Raw genomic sequence first — 22,559 nt, forward strand, 5'->3', positions numbered from 1 at the left:
TGCATATTTAAGAAAAAATATCATAAAATGTATATATACATTTGAACATCACAATGAATATACAGCGGCAATTATTTGGAATTGCAAGTTTTAGAAAATAGTAAGAAGCATAAGACTAGACTTATCGGTAGACATCTTTCCTACAGCGCATGGCACATGTTTAATGAAACAAAACAATATCTGCCACAAAAAAACATATCTAGTATATCTCATTTAAAGTGGCAGAACAAAAGCAATACAAAAGAAAATGGAATACATTTCAAATATGTTTGGAGTTTTAGTGAAATTTCGTTCATTTTTTAAAACTCTGTCTACAGTTATTTTGTATTGTTTGCTTTATACTAGTCATCTGTTTTATAAATATTAACCTCACACTTGTTATTCTCATGTCTTTTTTAGTAAATCAACTAATAATTCAAAGAGGGCCCATTTCAATGGCACTCTTGAGATGTCTTGAGCTCGTGAGATGTCTGTTGATACCCATCTAACGTGACAATAGTTTATTTTCTGTAGCAGCATAATTGATTTATTCCCATTTTTCCCTTTGGCTCTACCCTTACCTGCATATGAAAAATAAATTTACATTAATGTGTTGAGTTTTCTCCTAAATGTTAGCATCCATTCGGAATCTATGCATTTTAGTACTCTGAACACACCTTAATATTTATACCTCTCTTCATATACTTTCTAAAGATGCTCCTCATCTGTAAAATGAACCTTCTTTGTGTGTCTTTGGCTCAGTACCGTCTTTTAAAATTTAATGAGATATGTTTCCAGTATAACAGATGAGACCAAAAACTGCATTTCTCCCTCTTCTCCATTCTCATTTTGACCATATAAAAATTTTAAATTGAAATGATTATAATCAGAACCAACGCATAAAAGAAAAAGCAAGTCTCAAAGATGGAATCCAAGATAATAAAACTGATTTTCCTGTCTAGCTTCTAAATCAGTTGGTTACATATAGACACAGCTCACAATTGCTGCCCTACGTACTCCCCCCATACAATTCACAAGTGATATATATGTGCGTGTGTGTGTTAATAAATCTATTTTACAAGTATTATTATAGATTTAGACATATTTAAATAGGAACGTAGCCACAGTTAGAATATGGAAATTTTAAGAAACTGTCTCATGTCTTAGTTTAGCTGAAGGCTTTGGACTATGCCTATTTGTCATAAATGTCAGAAGACAAAAGTGGACGTTGGATCATAGAGAGTGGATCTGACAACCATCTAGATCACACTCTGGATTATCTTTGCACAGATGACAGTAATTACTAAGTATTTAGTGCTGACTGAGGGGCACTGGGGTTAAGATTTCGCATTCTGGAGCCACTCCACTAAGTCTTAAATTCTTGCTCTTACTAGCTATGTGACCACGGACAAGTTGTTTGAACACTTGCAGCCTTAGTTTCCCCATCTGAAAAATGAAGATAATAGCAGTATCTACTTTATGCAGTTGTTGTGAGGAGCAAATTTTAATGCCTGTAAATCACATAGAACAATGCCTGCCACGTATTTAAGTGTGTGCTGTTACTGTTATCTGCTTTCAAATTTGCTACTTCTTGTTGTCTTTTAAAATTTTGGGGGAGGAAGAAATGGAAACCATACTTTAGTAGCCTATTCCAATATTTTGCAGTTTTTCATTTTTAATAATTACTTTATTATTTATTTTTACTAATTACTTTATCTAGATGATAACTCCATTGCTATCACTTTATGAACCTTAGTGAAAAGTGGCTGCATGTACCAAAGCCATTTCCGTACCTCAGAGCAGCCTGTTATGGTGGTATGATCGTGGACGTTAGAACAGAAGGTCTGGGTTCAGATACTACTTCCATCATCTCCAACGGTGGGACTTGTACAAGCTCCTCAGCCTATTCAAACTTCAGTTTCCTCCTGTATGAACTAATACAATGATTCCTACTGATCTAGATTGTCTTAAGGGTTCACTAGACGTACGTAGTCTAGCACATAGTAAGCTCTCAAATAATTTCGTAGTAGTAAGTAGTTTTGTAGGGATAAATATAATTATTGATCAGATAGAGCCATGAAATAGGCTTCACACAAATTACTACTGAAAGATGTAACTTCTAATGCATTATTTATCATTACACAAATAGAGTCTATTCCACGGATTATTGCTATTGAAAAATAGATCAACTTTAAATTTCCCTTTTGCTACAATAAATAAGTAAGCCAAGTTTCTCTACTTCTTTCTAACCTTTAACGTTCTCCTCTGAATCTTCCAGCAAATCTTCCTGTCATTACTAAATTACGGATACTCAGCTGACACTGGGGTTTTTTGGGTTCAACTAGCCTAAAGCTCACTGAAGGGCTGGTCAATTCTATTCATATGGAAAGAGGGCATAATCATTACTGCATGTTTCTCCATCAGTTAATTGCTTTTCTAACAGAGTAGCGTCGATGACTTGCTTGCTTGGTGGGTACATTCTGACCTCACTCTTCTTTTTGCCGTATTTGTTCAAGGTTGGCTAGTCTTCAGCTTTAATCTTTCTAGTTTTCTGCTTGCTTCTAAATTATTGTTTCATTCCGTTGATAACAAAGAGACACAAGAGGTGTTGAATAGTAAATAATTTAGTTTACTTCCTTGCTGCTGTGACATTTGTAGCAAAGTTTGCCCCCAAAGGGAAAATATGGTGTGACAAAATGGGTAGAGGCTTTACCACTGCCCCCCCCTCCCCGCCCCACCACTAGTTGCATCTAATCAGGACAAAAATGTGTGCCAGCATGTGTCACTGTCAAGTGAAGATTTTGCCAAAATACATGACCTCAAAGTAGAAATCACGTGTGAGAAAGTTTTCAAAAGATGTACTTATCTCTGTAGAAGTGGACTCATGTTGTATGCTTATTGCTATAACGCATCAAAAATTGTTATACTACTAAAGTAAAAAAAAAAAAAAAAAGAAAACCAACATCTATGGCTCTTTATTCCCATTTAGAGCAAAAAATTTATTGAGTGTCTCATTTTCCACCCATCAGATGAATAGGCCCATGGTTTCTGTATTTGTATATGCCTCCATCATACTTTTATACAGTGACGTTTTTTAATGTCTTCTTGGGAAGAATAAAATATAAGCTAGTAAATCTCTTTCCTCTGATTCGGATTCAAGGCAGTGAAGACTGACAATTCCTTTTTTTTTTTTTCTCATCTTTTGACAATAATATCAGAGTGTGCTTAGGTGAGTTAAAAATGCAAATATGCGTATTGCTCTTTCACTTTGGAAGGTTGACTGCATTCAAAAGACAGATTCTAAAGAACTAGTTTAGCCAAAGGATTCTAGGTTAAATCATCCATAAATGCATGTCCCTTTAGAAGCTAAATTAACAGAACCCTCCTCGTCAAGTTCTCAAGTTTTCTCTTGCATGCCCATGATAGCTAGAAAAATCACTAGTAGAGCAGTCAGGGTCTTTGATATAAATTTAGAAGTAAAACTCACATGTCCTTATTCTTCCTACGTAGTGTCTCTTCTTGCAGTCAAAACAGAGCCTTTGAACAGCAGTGAAACCACAACCACGACTGGAGATGGAGCGCTTGACACCTTTACTGGGTCAGGTAAAGCCTTAAGCTCGTGTGTTGTTACATACACATTAGGGTCCTCAGACTCCTTCTTGTGAATAATCAGCATAAACACCAAAGCTGCTAGAAATTTGATTTTTATAAACTTAGCAATAAATCCACCCTTTTGAGAACTATTCATCATAAAACTATGTACTAGTTTTAGAAATTATATTTGGAAATCGTTTTGCTGGATTTTTAGTTGACAGCAAAAACAATTCCCTGACTTTCTTAGTAGAAATAAGCAGAGCTGATTTCCTGCATATTATTTTATACAGTATTTAATTACTTTAGCAATTAGGTTATAATAGTCTACTTTGTTCCTTCAACTTGCCCATTTCGATTACATTAAAAACTGCCTCTGTCCACCATTTGAGACGTAAACCTATCCATTTGATTCCTTCTAAATAACCTTGTTTCCTCTCTGGGTTTGAAAAAATCCTCCTGTGTAAGCAGCTGAGTGACAAGTATTAAAGGTTAATGGACTGGAGGAGAGCACATGCTGGTTGCATTAAAAACAAGCCTCTGAGAGCACTACTTTCACTCAGAGTGCTTCAAAGAGAACAATAGCGTGTCTTTAAACATCAATCCTTTTAAAATAAAAATACCTGATAACTCCCAGCTGGGCACAAAGGGCATGAATTAAATTGACTTAATTAAAGATTTTGTTTAAGTTGCAATACTTTCTTTGCTTTATTACCTGATGAAAAGATTTTTTTAACCTAAAGAAGAGTTTGTCTATCAAAAAAGATGAACATTCAGCCAAGAAGAGTATTCATGGTAGTTAAAATCTTGAATTCTGTTACTATACTTTAATATATTTTACATTTATCCAGGATCACGTGTACAAGAATTTTATATGGATATGCTTTATGTAAAAAGAATTGAGGAATATCTTTAAGCATAATGTCATTATTGCATATATTTGAATTTTGTAGCTACAGATGATCCAATTTTATTAATTCACACCGATTGGAAGCAATTGTCATGTAGTCACATAATTATTAGTACTACAAACAGAAAGAGAAATTAATGTATAAACTTTGCAGAGAGGGTCATGTGTACTAATCTACACACTTTCTAGCAATTCACCTGCCTCCTGAGACATAAATAGGTAGTGATTTACTCTAAGCATTCTTTATTGTTCACTTTCCATAACTCTTGTAAACTTTCCCAACATGTTTTTTAAGGACAGAAATAAAATTATTAAGGAATTGCTGTTATACTTAAGTAGTATACCACAAGTTACTTGAAAGCCGAATGACAAAATCATAGGATTTAACAATTCTAGAAACAATTTTAGAGATCTCCTGATCCATTTTTTAAGCAAGAGTACCGAGGCACGAAGAAGTAAAATGTGGGTAGGGTCACACAGTCAAGGTCTTTGATAAAAACTAGTCAAGAATAAGGTTCTGATAATCAACCCCTTTCTATAATACTCCCTTGGAAAATATAAAAATGGAAAAACAAACAGATATGAAAAGTCATCCTGTCTAAAATTCACTCATCTTTCCAAATAATTCCCCAAATTATCTAGGGCTATCAAGCAGAGCAGTGATTGTGAGGGTAGCACAGGACTGGGCAGTGTTTCCTTCTGCTGTACATGGGGTCGCTATGAGTTAGAGCCAGCTGGATGACACGTAACATCAGCAACAACAATCTAGGACTGTGCTGTCGACTAAAGTAACCACTAGCCATATATGGCTACTTAAATTTATATTTAACTTAATTAAAATTGGATAAGATTCAAAATTTAAGTCTAGTCACACCAACCACATATATGGCTTGTTGTTGTTGTTAATTGCCGTTGATTCAGTTCGGACTCATGGCACTCCATGTGTGCAGTGTAGAATTGCTTCATAGTGTTTTCAGTGTTGTAACTTTTGGGAAGCAGATAACCAGATTTGTCTTCCAAGGCACTTCTGGGTAGATTTGAACTGCCAACCTTTCATTTAGTAGTTGAGCTCTTAACTCTTTGTACCGCCTGGGGACTCTGTAGTTCTATATGTGGTTAGTGGCTACCATATTGGACAGCTCAGATATAGAACATTTCCAGTACCACAGAAAGTTTTATTGGACAGCAATGATCTAAGGCAGGGATTTTCAACTGCAGCACTATTATAAATTTGAGCTGGTTCTTTGTTGTGGGAGAGTTCTCCTCTGCATTGTAGGATGTTTAGCAACATGCTAGGCATCTATTTCAAGATACCAGTAGCAAGCCCCCCACCCAGTTGTGACAACCAAAAATGTCTCCAGACATTGCTGAATATCCCCTAAACCAAATCCATTGCTGTTGATTTGATTCCAACTCAGAGCGACCCTATAGAACAGAGTAGAACTGCCCTTTAGGGTTTCCAAGGACCAGCTGGTGGATTTGAACTACCCACCTTTTGGTTAGCAGCTGAGTGCTTAACCATTGCACCACCAGGCCTCCAAATATCCCCTAGCAGGCAAAATTCGCTTCTCCTCCCCAACTCCCACCTCCCAGCTGAACGTCACTGACCTAGGGTGTGAAGATACTGATAAGGATAAAACCTTAAAATTGTTTGAAACTGTCCTCTGAGAAATTGGTAATGTATTTTAAAATTTTTGTTTCAATTAATTTTCAGGGCATTTAAGATAAGCATTTGCTTACTTTTATGAGCAGAAATGCTGAAGCGTAATTAGCTGAGTGCTTTGGGTAATATCTATGATTAATTAAATGACAGGTCTCCCAATTTGGCAGATCTCCCAAATTTGCTTGTGGCATTCCAGAAATCATTCTAGAGGTTAGGCTACCATGTATAGAAACAGTTTTTACTTTGATCGGCATAGTCACAATTCACTTTACCAATTTTGCTGTTTTCAGTTATCTGCAGATACATATATGTATGAACAAAAAGCATAAATTTAGTAAAGAAACATAAACCTTCCAAGTTTTATCCCTTAAGTGAATGTCTTAGTTTTCTGAACCAAAGTTTTTGTCTTCTGTTTAGATAATGAACATAAAGACACTAAATATGAAATTTTAAAGGTTTATTTAGCCTTTATATTGTTGTGGGTACATTATTCTAATTATCTCTATATTCCTTCATTAGAGGGATGAAGCATACTACGTATTCAGAATTACGTGCAGATATGTAGGGTTTTTGTGAAATATGTAATTTTGCTATTTGGTTCACGTAATAAAAACTGCTATGTTGTTGTTTTAGGTGCCGTTGAGTCAGTTCGGACTCATAGTGACCGTATAGGACAGAGCAGAACTGCCCCATAGGGTTTCCAAGGAACAGCTGGTAGATTTGAACTGCTGGCCTTTTGGTTAGCAGCTGAGCTCTTAACCACTATGCCACCAGGGCTCCAAAAGCTGCTAGAGTAAATGTTTATTTTTATTATTCAATGTCTCTTTTGAAAAGCCTGTGTTTTACAATGTTGAAAAGAACTGATAAGATAGCCCAGGTTTTGAGTGTGTCAAAGTGAAGTTCCAGAAATAGATACAAAAGATATAGAATTAAAAAAAAAAAAAAAGAATATTCACCATTATGAATTTATGAATCAGGCTGAATTTTCTGTGAAATAATGCTGTTGTTATTATATAAAGTACATTTTTTGGCCATAGTGTGGTAGAAGGAGTTTATTCCCATTGAGTTGATTTGAAAGCTGCGGATATTCTTTAAGTTTTTTTATAAATAAGTAGACAGTTAATAGTTTAATAGCCAATTTACTGTTGGCTATGCAGCAAGTTTACTTAAATACACCTACGTTCTAAAAATTTGGATGATTTTCAAAACTGACTCAAAAATGTTCTTGAAAAGATCCTCTTCTGTACTTTTTCTGTGAAAACTAAATTATCCTGTCCATACTCAGAGCATATAGGCAAAATAGCATTTTAAACACATTAAATTCTGCATGTTTATGAAGCAATAGATCACAAGGGTACTTAATAGCATTTGGATATAGAAATATATCATGTTTCATAAAATAGTTAGCAACCTAAACCTATTTGTCACTTTTACAATTCTAGAAGTTTAGCTGCAGAATTATTATGAACAACTTAGAAAGGACATAGTACTTTGAAGTACAACTATGATTGATTAGACTAAACTAATTCCAGGGCTGCATTGTGTACTACTTTAATCTTTTTGAAAAGTGAATGAACAGCAGATGGCCTAATAAAGACACTCTGTGTGCTTGCCCAGTGCGGATTGGCTCTGAAGGGACTGGCCCAACACTTTAGAGTCCATATATTTGCCATCCATCTGTCTTAGTCAAGGCAGATGGTTAAAGGAAAGAGAAACGTCCAAACTTTTGGCAATATTCCAGTTTGGGGCTGCATGTTTGGATGAAATGTTAATAGGACCTGACTTTCACCTTTAAGGTTTCCTTAGAAAAGTACTATATCTGGTAGTTTAAAATATATTTGTAAATATGACTGCTACTGCATTTGGAAAGTTTTGTGATTATGTCCAAAAAAAAAAAAAAAAGCAAGTGTTGCTATTATCGCCCATGCTTTCTATGTGGATTCCACTTATGACTAGAATATGGCAAGAGGAAAGGAAATAGAAAACAATAGCCTTTTACAACTTGAAAGTCAAGGCTAGAACTTCAAATTTTTGTTACTTTTCCTTGTATTTCATTTAGAATAGATATGGAGGAAGAGCAACACATATTGCATTTATATTTGAAATATGAAACTTATAGTTTGCAAAATTTAAGAACTTACTTTCATATCAAAAACATTTCCTTACCCTATAACCAAAGCTTTTCATTCATAGCATGTTAATACATGAGAGCATACTATTGACTTGAGAGAATAGAAGTACGATAGAGGCTTGTGTGAGAAGAATATTCATTTCATACTCTGAACAAAATGTGAAGCCGCTTAATTAGGAGAATGTGTTTAGGCAGCTGTTTCTTTTTAGAAAGTACATTTTAGAAGATGAACTCAGGTTCTTTTTTAGAAAACGAATGTTTAGAAATACAAATTTAACATGGTAATTTCTTCAAATTGGTTTTGTACATGCTAGTGAAATATACTTATGAAGCAACCTTTTGTGCACTGGTTCTTATGTCTTACAGTAATAACAAGTAGTGGCTACAGCCCCAGATCAGCGCACCAGTATTCCCCACAGCTATATCCTTCCAAGTAAGTGGTCGGTAGAGTCTTTCAGATTTGTTAGAACAATTTTCCAGGGTTTTCTTTATTAATCTGTATTCACACAATATAACAACTTTAAATTGCATACACTTTTTTTTATGTATATTAATATATTATAGAGAGATAGTTGAACAAACAGATACTTGGATAGATTAGACATATAGGTATTCTGTACAAATCTAGAAATAGAGACACACCCATTTTTCTCTGGCCATTTCCCTTCACTCTGGATATTTATATTTCTTGAGGAAAGCGTCAAGCTCAAAGCAGAATACACTGGTTTTTGAGTGCAAATTCAAAAGTGCCAGTTAGTTTTAAGAAAATCTAAAGGGATTAAATTTTACCCAGACCTCAACACTTCATAGTTTGCTCTATGACTGAGATATTTTTATTGGATTTCACGTTCTAATAAACCTAACACATTACATACACATATATATGTATCACAAATCTAAAATTTTGGAGCATCTAGATAATTGCAAACAAATTCAGATATACATCCAATTTTGTTAGACTTGAAATATCTGCATCCAAATGTTCTGAAATTTTAGAGTTGTGATACATGTGTATTTATATATAATTTGTTACTTTCTGCAGACGCTAGAGTGTCTGTCCTTAAGTATCAGCTGGGAATTCGAGATCAACTGGGGAGAATACGTAAAATGTGGCATAATGAGGGGAAGGGCATTCCATTTCTTTTCAGGAAGCCTCCTACTTCTGTTTTTGTTTGTTTTTCTCAAAGATTTCCAATTCTAAGTAGATTGTTTGCCTCTGGAATGGAAAAGGTAGGAGCAGTGCAGACCAGCAGTTGCTATGGAGCTGGAGACATGGGCATAGACAGTTAACTACATTCTCATGAGTCTACTCCCTGCAGTAGTTGGACAAGTTCTTAGAGGAGATGATCTCTCATCATTCAGAATTACTTGTTATCTAATACGACATTCAGTAAACCTCCACACGTTTTCATATGCTCGCATGTACCCCTGAAATGCTTGGTGTGCAGGGTTTCCATTAATCTTAAATTGTTACACGAAATTGGGATGCTTCAAGAATTTAATTATCTTTATTTAAGTAACCTGGTTTAATAATTTAAAACTTTATCAAAGGCTGGTGTATATTTAATTTCAGCTTCGAATAATTCAATGTGAATGATATAATATTACTACTGATGTTCTTGACAAGTTTTAGAGTATTTAAAAGCTATATAATCCAGGGTTTTTAAACAGACTTTTGTAGTCATTGCCTAGTATTAATTTACTCACGGTGAGTGTAAATGTGCTCACGGACATATTAATTAACCGGCCTGTGCTCTATTTTTCTCATTTACATATTGATTAGAGAATTATTTCAGGAGTAAACAAGAATTGGAGACCTGAAAGAGACTTCACATATATAAATCATGGTTCTCATTTTACAGGTGATGTAGAAGTAGGGAGATTAAATTTTTGGCCCAAGGTCACTAGACTGGTTTATAGCCTAGCCTGGGCTTCCAACATTCAAACTTGTTTTGTTCTTTCCTATGTTGTTAAAGGAAACCCTGGTGGTATAGTGGTTAAGTCCTACGGCTGCTAAACAAAAGATCAGCAGTTCAAATCTACCAGGCACTCCTTGGAAACTCTATGGGGCAGTTCTACTCTGTCCTATAGGGTCGATATGAGTCAGAATCGACTTAACAGCAACGGCTTTGTTTTTTTTTTTTTGGTTTTTATATTGTTAAAGTTAAATTGTGGATAAATAGGAGGATTACTTCCTGGATATTATAAGGTCTCACTGAATCTAAGCTGTCTGAATTAATATGCAGTCTTTTTTGCCACAGTAATGCTATTTTTCTGATATTTAGGCCCTATCCACACATTCTTTCTACACCAGCAGCTCAAACAATGTCCGCCTACGCAGGCCAGACTCAGTATTCGGGGATGCAGCAGCCAGCCGTCTACACGGCCTACTCGCAGACAGGACAGCCCTACAGCCTGCCAACTTACGGTATTTCGTGTCTTCTATCTTCTCCTTCTTTGGTTATAAGCAGGTAATCCTGCTGGTTAGAAGTTGTATATCCTGATAAAAGTTGCAGCTCAGAAGTTAAGGTCATTTTACTAATGAAATGCTTTGCATATACATTTTCAAACAGATTTGGGCGTGATGTTGCCAGGCATCAAGACAGAGAGTGGACTTTCACAAACCCAGTCCCCATTACAGAGTGGGTGCCTCAGTTACAGCCCCGGGTTTTCCACCCCACAGCCAGGCCAGACACCTTATTCTTACCAAATGCCAGGTAAGTAGCCACACATGAAACCTGTTATATGAGAACTAATTCTTTGAGATTCCTTGGCTTCAGACTAGGAATATACATCACGCCGACAGTTTTTAACGTTACCACGGCTCACACGGTTTCATCAGAAAAGACAAATAACTAGGCAGAAACATGATGAAAATGGTTGAGCACATAGGAAGAAGCATGATCCATACCAAACTTAAATACTTATATTTAAACTATGTAACATCGACAGGAAACCAAGTCCAAGCAAAGCAACTCCAAGCCAGTGTTTGCGAAGCCATAACTTCAGTCAGCATGTTTGATGTCTACTTGAACTATTTAAAAGATTCATAACACAAACCAGTATTTTTTGCAGCATTCCTTAAGTGCTCAACTCTGTTTTGTTTATATTTAAAATTACATTAGCACTTTTGTTAAGTCTCCCTTATCTTTGAATGATTGAAGATTTTTTGTTCATCCCTAACAATTCCCTAGTGATACTATAATTTCTAATAAAAATATTTATTTAATTTTTATTCTACCCAAAAAACCTCAGTATATGAGCGTTACTTTTTCTTCTTATTTTTGACTCCCATAAAAATTATGTTTGCTTTTTATGTAGTAGTTACAGAAGAAATTTTAGTGGCATAGTAAAAACATTAAAAGCTATTTCCTGTCTTTTATCTATATTGGTAGTCATAAATTTTGAGCTGTATTAATGCATTTGAACCTATAAGAATTGACCTGTTAGTCAATTGACTAAAATAATTGTTTAGACCTTTTAGGCTGAAGTGGCAGATCTCTGTTTTTCTAGAGTGTGGATAGGCACATACTTGTGTACATGTTACAGCCACAATGAGCCACACACAGCTTCAGTTAGCAGCGTGAAAGTGGGCATGGAGACAGTTTCTTTTATTCCCCAAGATACTTTCATATTGCATATGCCAGGCCAGACTAATTTGTGTTGATTACATAATGCTATTCAAAACATTGATAAAACAAGTAATCAGCTGCCTCAGTAGTCTTTCATTTTACCCTTGGCAAATACATTGCATCAGGACCTTTTTTTAAACCTGTGATTGTTCACTTATTTTTGCCCTAATTAAAAAATAAATAAGTAAATAAATTCAAGACCTTTTAGTAAAGTTTTAGAAAGCCTGCAGACCTAAATCACTGCAAAATACATAGCTTCCCTCCAGTCTGAACCCTGGATCACAGCTTTTTGTTCTAGCAAAAGGTCTTTAAAAACAGAGAGGGAGATGCAAACATCAATTCTAAATGGGTTCTGTATGTTTATTTCCTAAGGCAAATCACATCCAAAGGTTTAACTCATGTGACTTTGTATGTAAATGCAGTCGATACGATAATTTGGAAGTTCCAGTAGTTTCCTGGAAGTAGTCTCAGTCCATATAATATTTTATTTTTTGAATACCCCTTTACTTCTGGACACTTAACCCTTGAATGTTAGCTGCAGTCCTTGCTAAAGCTGTCCCAGTGTGCTCCTGTTTAGCCAGACTCCCATGGCATAGACTTTACCTGCTGTTCCCAGAGGCCTAGAGCTAAGCACATCTTCTTTATAAGTTGCTTGACTTCAATTTCCACTGCCTTAACAATTACAACAAAATTCAAAATTGATTTCTCTCATTGAATTCTGCCAAGGGAAGTATTTTTGTTATTGTATAAGAAACGCTTTTTAAATGTAATTTGTTCCTTTCCTCTAGGTTCTAGTTTTGCACCATCCTCTACTATTTATGCAAATAATTCAGTTTCCAATTCAACGAATTTCAGCGGCTCACAGCAGGTACGCTAGCTTTTTGCATTTCCACTTTTTTATATCTATTTCAGATCTTCGAAGTGTAGTTTCAAGGTGACATATAAATGCATGTTCTTCCAAATGACATTTCTTTATTTTAAATTCAGGTGATATTTCAGAATAGTAAAAAAAATTAGCCATTCAGAATTCTTGAGATATGTGTTATTCTCGGTATTTTAAATTTTCTGCTTGCTAAAGATTTGCCCTTTAATCATTTAAACTGGGATTATTTTAATCATTTATTTTGTAATTATAAAGTATATTACAGACTCTCTTGTCATCTTAAAATCGACTGAACGTAATTATATTTTTCTTAATAAAAGTTATCATTATAAATGTTAATTAATAGATTGAATGAAAATTAATAGTTGGATTGTGATGTAGACTGCGCAACATTATCAGTCCTAGAAAGTATCATTTATCACTAAACAAAATACCTTCCAAACTACTGTTGGCTAGGGTTTTTTTTGTTTGTTTTTGTTCTTTGACTCCTTTTAATAAATATTTAAGTCCAACTTTTCTGACAGCTGTAATTTTTTGCTTTTTCCATTTCCCCTGCCTCTGGAAGCCCTTAGTCTTCCTCTTAATTATGCTTTTTAAGTATTTTTGTGAGTTTTAAAATCTGAGCTATTACAATTATGTGTGTAACAAAAGCAGATGGCTTTGAATTAGTGAATGGGCTCTGAGATGAGTTTGTGAAGTATGTTGACACGTCAGATCTTTTGTCCTTATTTTCTGATTCTCAACCACTTGCAGGATAGTTGAGATCGAAGAGTAGCCAGTGTACTATTTCACTTTGATATAATTGCCAGACTTTCGTATACTCTAAAACGTAAGCTATTATACAAGGATTCGCTCTTTCCACTTACGGAAGGAATTACATTAATTGCCTTCTTATAGTTTATATTAACATAATAAAAGGCCAGAAGAAATTTTTGTTATTAAAATAATATGGAATAAGAATGTTTTTAGTAGGATTAAACTCCAATTTGGCATTACCTAGAAAAATCATTTCTTTAAATACTACATGTCAGAGTCAGTATACATACTTTATCAAAAAAAATTGAAAATTTTTGATAATCCAGATAGCCTAATTTCACTTATTTATTAATACAGTGAATGTGTATTGAGCACTTGCTATACAATAAATTTTTGGCTAGGCATTGAGAATTCAAAACTAATAATAAAAATAATAATGCATTGTTCCCTACTATCTAGAAGGATAAGATCTCCTGAAGAAATAAACATGAAAATTATACCAACAGAGGGTGGTTTCTAAAGAGTATAACAGTAGAAATATGCACCAGGCAGAAAAGTAGTGAAAAAGAAAGGCTCTTCAGCTCTACTTGGTTGAATTAAAAAATTTTTCATAAAGGAGAAGAAAATTTATTGACAAAGATGGATTTATATTATGACAAGGATCCAATACCATCTGAATATTTAAATGCAGTTGCCTTAATACAAAATGTAACCTATATAATAGACTGTAGTCTGAATAGCAATTTATTCTTTTCACAAATACTTAATGAGTACCTATTGTGTGTTGGGAGTCCCTGGGTGATGCAAATGATTAACCTGCCCAGCTGCTAACCGAAAGAAAGTTTGAGTCCACCCAGAGGTGCCTTGGAAGAAAGGCCTGGCATTTTACTTCCAAAAAATCAGCCATTGAATATCTTACAGAGCACAGTTCTACTCTGACACACAAGAGGACGCCATGAGTGAGAATTTACTCAGTGGCAACTGGCTTATTATGTATTAGAAACTGATTTATATTCTTGTGACACTATGGAGTAAGCAATAGTAGATCAGACCTGATTCTTTCCTCACGGAGCTTACAGCTTAGGGAGAAAAAAGCAGACAATAAATCAATAAAAACAAATAAATACAGAACTAGAAAACATGAAGGAAGAGAACAGGATGCTAATATAAATATTCTTAGAAATCTAATTTTGAGTAGAGAAGGCTTTATGGAAGGCTTCTCTGTGGAAACCACATTTAGGCCAAGATTTCCAAGAAATGGGAGAGGAATGACGGCAAGGATTTTTTAGGTATAGAAAGCAGCACGCACCAAGCCCCCTGAGAGGTAAAAGACTTGGTGTGTCCTCTGACAGTTTCTGGCAATCCTTGGCATTCCTTTGTTTGTAGCTATATCAGTCAAATATCTACCTCTGTCTTCACATGGCTTTCTTCCTTCTGTGCATAACTGTCTTCTCTAAATCTCCATTTCCTAATAAAGAGACCAGTCATGGATTTAGGGTACACAGTAATCCAGTATGACATCGTCTTAAGTTGAAGACATCTTCAAGATCCTATTTCCCAATGAGGTTACAGTCATAGGTTCCAGGTGGACATGAATTTGGGGGATGCTATTCAACTCATAGGGAGCCCTCATGGCCCAAGGGTTAAACTCTAAGGTGCTAAAAGAAAAACTGGCAGTTCAAACCCACGCAAAGTCTCTGTAAGGGAAAGCCCTGGCAATCTGCTTTTGTAAAGGTTACAGCCAAGAAACCCATATGGGGCAGTTCTGCTCCATCACATTGGATCACTAGGTATTGGAGTCAACTCACTGGCACTCAACGATAACAACATTCAATGCATACAAGGCCTGTGGCTTAGAAGAAGGAATTTGGATTCTGTTCCAAGGCCAGTGGGAAGCTATTAAAAGGTTTTGAGCAGGAATATAGCGTAATATAATATAAATCTTGAAAATATTACTCTGGCTTCAGGGACTTTGTAGAAAGCCAAAGTGGAAGCCAGGAACCAAATTAGAAACCTGGAACATTAGCTGCAACAGGAAATAAAGGTAGCTTGGATAAAGGGTGACAGTAATGGAAATGAAGAGGAGAGTTTTTTTTTAATACAAAAAAAACCTTATAATTTCCAGAAGCTAGTACTCTGAAATGCAACACATACATACCGATATCCTACGCATTAGTGAGCTGAAATGGACTGGTATTGGCCGTTTTGAATCAGATGATCATATGGTCTACTATGCCAGGAACGACAACATGAAGAGGAATGGTGTTGCATTCATCATCAAAAAGAACATTTCAAGATCTATACTGAAGTGCAATGCTGTCAGTGGTAGGATAGTATCCATATGCCTACAAGGAAGTCCAGTTAATACAACAATTATTCAAATTTATGCACCAACCACTAAGGCCAAAGATGAAGAAATTGAAGATTTTTACGTTTCTGCAGTCTGAAATTGATCAAACGTGCAATCAGAATGCATTGATAATCCCTGGTGATTGGAATGCAAAAGTTGGAAATGAAGAAAAAGCATCGCTAGTTGGAAAACATGGCCTTGGTGATAGAAACAATGCTGGAGATCCCATGATAGAATTTTGCATGACGAATGAATTCATTGCAAATACCTTTTTTACCAACGTAAAAGATGTGGACCTCACCAGATGGAATACACGGGAATCAAATCGACTACATCTGTGGAAAGAGACGATAGAAAAGCTCAATATCATCAGTCAGGACAAGACCAGGGGCCCACTGCAGAACAGACCATCAGTTGCTCATATGTAAGTTCAAGTTGAAACTGAAGAAAGTTAGAACAATTCGACAAGAGCCAAAGTACAACCTTAAGTACATCACACCTGAATTTAGAGACCATCTCAAGAACAGATTTGATGCATTAAACACTGATGACCAAAGACCAGACACGTGGAACGACATCAAGGGCATCATACATGAAGAAAGCAAGAGATCATTAAAAAAAAAAAAAAACAGGAAAGAAAAGACCAAAAAAGGTGTCGGAAGAGACTCTGAAACTTGCTCTTGAATGTTGAGCAGCTAGAGCAAAAGGAAGAAATGAGGAAGTAAAAGAGCTGAACAAAAGATTTCAAAGGATGACTCAAGAAGACAAATAAAGTATTATAATGACATGTGCAAAGAGCTGGAGATAGAAGACCAAAAGGGAAGAACACGCTCGACATTTCTCAAGCTGAAAGAACTGAAAAAAAAATTCAAGCCTTGAGTTGCAAGAGTGAAGGATTCTACAGGGAAAATATTAAATGATGCAGGAAGCATCAAAAGAATACGGAAGGAATATACAGAGTCACTATACCAAAAAGCATTGATCGACGTTCATACATTTCAGGAGGGCAGCATATGATCAGAAATTGACGGTACTAAATGAAGAAATCCAAGCTGCACTGAAGGCATTGATGAAAAACAAGGCTCCGGGAATTGACAGAATACCAGCTGAGATGTTTCAACAAACAGATGCAGTATTTGAAGTGCTCACTCGTCTATGCCAAGAAATTTGGAAGATAGATACCTGGCCAACAGACTGGAAGAATCCATATTTATGCCTATTTCCAAGAAAGGTGATTCAACCATATGTGGAAATTATTGAACAATATTAATATCACACGCAAGTAAAATTTTGCTGATCATTCAGAAGCAGCTGCAGCAGTATATCAACAGGGAACTTCCAGAAATTCAAGCTGGATTCAGAAGAGAATATGGAACCAGGGATACCATTGCTGATGTCAGATGGATCTTGGCTGAAAGCGGAGAATACCAGAAAGATGTTTATCTGTGTTTTATTGACTATGCTAAGGCATTCATCCCCATGTGTCTGTCACTTTTTCTTACTGTGGGGGCTTGTGTGTTGCTGTAATGCTGGAAGCTATGCCACCAGTATTCAGATACCAGCAGGGTCACCCATAGAGGACAGGTTTCAGCTGAGCTTCCACACTAAGACAGACCAGGAAGAAGGACCCGGCAGTCTACATCTGAAAAGCATTAGCCAGCAAAAACCTTATGAATAGCAGCAGAACATTGTCTGATATAGTGCTGGAAGATGAGCCCCCCAGGTTGGAAGGCACTCAAAAGATGACTGGGGAAGAGCTGCCTCCTCAAAGTAGAGTCGACCTTAATGACGTCGATGAAGTAAAGCTTTTGGAACCTTCATTTGCTGATGTGGCACGACTCAAAATGAGAAGAAACAGCTGCAAACATCCATTAATAATCGGAACCTGGAATGTACCAAGTATGAATCTAGAAAAATTGGAAATTGTCAAAAATGAAGTGGAAGAGGTCCTAGCCAGAGCAATTAGGCTAGACAAAGAAATAAAGGGCATTTGGATTGGCAAGGAAGAAGTAAAATTATCTCTATTTGCAGATGACATGATCTCGTACACAGAAAATCCTAGGGGATCCTCCAGAAAACTACTGAAACTAATAGAAGAGTTTGGCAGAGTCTCAGGTTACAAGATAAACATTCAAAAATCACTTGGATTCCTCTACATCAACAAAAAGAACATCGAAGAGGAAATCACCAAATCAATACCATTCACAGTAGCCCCCAACAAGATAAAATACTTAGGAATAAATCTTACCAAAGATATAAAATACCTATACAAAGAAAACTACAAAGTACTAGTGCAAGAAACTAAAAGGGACCTACATAAGTGGAAAAACATACCTTGCTCATGGATAGGAAGACTTAACATAGTAAAAATGTCTATTCTACCAAAAGCCATCTATATATACAATGCACTTCCAATCCAAATTCCAGTGACATTTTTTAATGTGATGGAGAAACAAATCACCTACTTCATATGGAAGGGAAAGAAGCCCTGGATAAGTAAAGCATTACGGAAAAAGAAGAAGAACGTGGGAGGCCTCACTCTACCTGATTTTAGAACATATTATACAGCCACGGTAGTCAAAACAGCCTGGTACTGACACAAAAACAGGCACATAGACCAATGGAACAGAGTTGAGAATCCAGATATAAATCCATCCACATATGAGCAGCTGATATTTGACAAAGGCCCAGTGTCAGTTAATTGGGGAAAAGATAGTCTTTTTAACAAATGGTGCTGGCATAACTGGATATCCATTTGCAAAAAAAAGAAACAGGACCCATACCTCACACCAAGCACAAAAACTAACTCCAAGTGGATCAAAGACCTAAACATAAAGACTAAAACGATAAAGATTATGGAAGAAAAAATAGGGACAACGTTAGGAGCCCTAATACAAGGCATAAACAGAATACAAAACATTACTAAACATGATGAAGAGAAACCAGATAACTGGGAGCTCCTAAAAAATCAAACACCTATGCGTTTTTGGGATATGCTCATCTAAAGACTTCACCAAAAGAGTAAAAAGACCACCTACAGATTGGGAAAAAAAATTTCAGCTGTGACATCTCCGACCAGCGCCTGATCTCTAAAATCTATATGATTCTGTTAAAACTCAACCACAAACAAACAACCCAATCAAAAAGTGGGCAAAGGATATGAACTCGCACTTCACTGAAGAAGATATTCAGGTAGCTAAAAGACACAAGAGAAAATGCGCTCGATCATTAGCCATAGAGAAATGCAAATTAAAACTACGATGAGATTCAATCTCGCTCCAACAAGGCTGGCATTAATCCAAAAAACACAAAATAATAAATGTTGGAGAGGCTGCGGAGAGATTGGAACTCTTATACACTGCTGGTGGGAATGTAAAATGGTACAACCACTTTGGAAATCTATCTGGCGTTTTCTTAAACAGTTAGAAATAGAACTACCACACAACTCAGAAATCCCACTCCTCGGAATATATCCTAGAGAAATAAGAGCCTTCACACGAGCAGATATATGCACACCCATGTTTATTGCAGCACTGTTTACAATAGCAAAAAGCTGGAAGCAACCAAGGTGTCCTTCAACAGATGAATGGTTAAATAAATTATGGTATATTCACACAACGGAATACTATGCATTGTTAAAGAACAGTGACGAATCTGTGAAACATTTCATAACATGGAAGAACCTGGAAGGCATTATGCTGAGTGAAATTAGTCAGATGCAAAAAGACAAATATTGTATAAGACCACTATTATAAGATCTTGAGAAATAGTTTAAACTGAGAAGAACACATTCTATTGTGGTTACGAGGGGGGGAGGGCAGGAGGGTGGGAGAGGGTTATTTACTGATTAGATAGTAGATAAGAACTACTTTAGGTGAAGGGAAAGACAATACTCAATACACGGAAGGCCAGCTCAAATGGACTGGACCAAAAGCAAAGAAGTTTCCTGGATAAACTGAATGCTTTGAAGGTCAGCGGAGCAAGGGTGGGAGTTTGGGGACTATGGCTTAAGGGGACTTCTAAGTCAATTGGCAAAATAATACTATTAAGAAAACGTTCTACATCCTACTTTGAAATGTGGCGTCTGGGGTCTTAAATGCTAACAAGCGGCCATCTAAGATGCATCAATTGGTCTCAACCCACCTGGATCAAAGGAGAATGAAGAACACCAAGGTCACACGACAACTACGAGCCCAAGAGACAGAAAGGGCCACAGGAACCAGAGACTTACATCATCCTGAGACCAGAAGAACTAGATGGTGCCTGGCTGCAACGGATGACTGCCCTGACAGGGAGCACAACAGAGAACCCCTGAGGGAGCAGGAGAACAGTGGGATGCAGACCCCAAATTCTCATAAAAAGACCAGACTTAATGGTCTGACTGAGACTAGAGGAATCCCGGCGGTCATGGTCCCCAAACCTTCTGTTGGCCCAGGACAGGAACCATTCCCGAAGACAACTCATTAGACATGGAAGGGACTGGACAGTGGGTTGGAGAGAGATGTTGATGAAGAGTGAGCTACTTGTATCAGGTGGACACTTGAGACTGTGTTGGCATCTCCTGTCTGGAGGGGAAATAGGAAAGTAGAGAGGGTTAGAAACTGGCAAAATTGTCACGAAAGGAGAGACCGGAAGGGCTGACTCATTAGGGGGAGAGTAAGTAGGAGTATGGAGTAAGGTGTATATAAGCTTATATGTGACAGACTGACTTGATTTGTAAACGTTCACTTAAAGCTCAATAAAAATTATTAAAAAAAAAAAAAAGAAGGTGGAAGGAATACACAGAGTCATTATACCCAAAAGAATTAGTCGATATTCAACCATTTCAAGTGGTGGCATATGATCAGGAACCGATGGTACTGAAGGAAGAAGTCCAAGCTGCTCTGAAGGCACTGGCAAAAAACAAGGCTCCAGGATTTGATGGAATATCAATTGAAATGTTTCAACAAACAGATGCAGCCCTGGAGATGCTCACTTGTCTATGCCAAGAAATATGGAAGACAGCTTCCTGGCCAACTGACTGAAAGACATCCATATTTATGCCTATTCCCAAGAAAGGTGATCCAACTGAATGTGGAAATTATAGAACAATATCATTAATATCACACGCAAGCAAAATTCTGCTGAAGATCATTCAAAAATGGCTACAGCAGTATATTGACAGGGAACTGCCAGAAATTCAGGCTGATTTCAGAAGAGGATGTGGAGCCAGGGATATCATTGCTGATGTCAGATGGATCCTGGCTGAAAGCAGAGAATACCAGAAGGATGTTTACCTGTGTTTTATTGACTATGCAAAGGCATTCGACTGTGTGGATCATAACAAACTATGGATAACACTGCAAAGAATAGGAATTCCAGGACACTTAATTGTGCTCATGAGGAACATTTACATAGATCAAGAGGCAGTTGTTCGGACAGAACAAGGGGATACTGATTGGTCTAAAGTCAGGAAAGGTGTGCGTCAGGGTTGTATTCTTTCACCATACCTATTTAATCTGTATGCTGAGCAAATAATACGAGAAGCTGGACTATATGAAGAAGAACAGAGCATAAGGATTGGAGGAAGACTCATTAACAACCTACATTATGCAGATGACACAACCTTGCTTGCTGAAGGTGAAGAGGACTTGAAGCACTTACTAATGAAGATCAAAGACCACAGCCTTCAGTATGGATTACACCTCAACATAAAGAAAATAAAAATCCTCACAAGTGGACCAATGAGCAACATCATGATAAATGGAGAAAAGATTGAAGTTGTCAAGGGTTTCATTTTAGTTGGATCCACAATCAACAGCCATGGAAGGAGCAGTCAAGAAATCAAAAGACACATTGCATTGGGTAAATCTGCTGCAAAGGACCTCTTCAAAGTGTTGAAGAGCAAAGATGTCACCCTGAAGACTAAGGTGCGCCTGACCCAAGACGTGGTATTTTCAATCACATCATATGCATGTGAAAGCTGGACAATGAATAAGGAAGACCGAAGAAGAGTTGACACCTTTGAATTGTGGTATCGGCGAAGAATATTGAATATACCACGGACTTCCAAAAGAACGAACAGATCTGTCTTGGAAGAAGTGCTGCCAACATGCTCCTTAGAGGCAAGGATGGCGAGACTGCGTCTTACATACTCTGGACATGTTGTCCAGAGGGGTCAGTCCCTGGAGAAGGACATCATGCTTGGCAGAGTACAGGGTCAGCAGAAAAGAGGAAGACCCTCAACGAGGTGGATTGACACAGTGACTGCAACAATGAGCTCAAGCATAACAACAATTGTAAGGATGGCGCAGGACCGGGCAGTGTTTCGTTTTGTTGTGCGTAGGGTTGCTATGAGTTGGAACGGACTCGACGGCACCTAACAACAACAAGGCATTCAACTCTGTGGATCGTAACAAATTATGGATAACATTTTGAAGAATGGGAATTCCAGAACACTTAATTGTGCTCTTGAGGAACCTGTACATAGATCAAGAGGCAGTCGTTCAAACAGAACAAGGGGATAGTGCATGGCTTAAAGGTCAGGAAAGGTGTGTGTCAGGGTTGTATCCTTTCACCATATCTGTTTAGTCCGTTTGCTGAGCAGATAACCTGAGAAGCTTGCCTATATGAAGAAGGACGGGGCATCAGGATTGGAGGAAGACTCACCAACAACCTTCGATAT

At 36.9% G+C, this 22,559-nt stretch overlaps 1 protein-coding gene across 3 annotated transcripts in view; it reads left to right on the plus strand.

Moving 5' to 3' along the window:
* The first annotated feature begins 3,135 nt into the window (after positions 1–3,135).
* The window catches only part of EYA4 (EYA transcriptional coactivator and phosphatase 4), a 75,644-nt gene continuing 56,220 nt past the window's right edge, over positions 3,136–22,559 (plus strand). Inside the window, exons 1-5 of one of the 3 annotated variants that reach the window (XM_064291009.1) lie at positions 3,136–3,582; positions 8,641–8,707; positions 10,536–10,712; positions 10,864–10,991; positions 12,695–12,774. In XM_064291009.1, coding sequence (XP_064147079.1) covers positions 3,327–3,582; positions 8,641–8,707; positions 10,536–10,712; positions 10,864–10,991; positions 12,695–12,774 — 708 coding nt within the window. In that variant the 5' untranslated portion in view covers positions 3,136–3,326. The remainder of the gene's footprint in view (positions 3,583–8,640; positions 8,708–10,535; positions 10,713–10,863; positions 10,992–12,694; positions 12,775–22,559) is intronic. The other 2 variants (XM_064291023.1, XM_064291016.1) reach the window with 2 other exon arrangements.

This window comes from Loxodonta africana, chromosome 1 (genome assembly GCF_030014295.1).
Source record: "Loxodonta africana isolate mLoxAfr1 chromosome 1, mLoxAfr1.hap2, whole genome shotgun sequence".
In the NCBI taxonomy this organism is placed as follows: domain Eukaryota; kingdom Metazoa; phylum Chordata; class Mammalia; order Proboscidea; family Elephantidae; genus Loxodonta; species Loxodonta africana.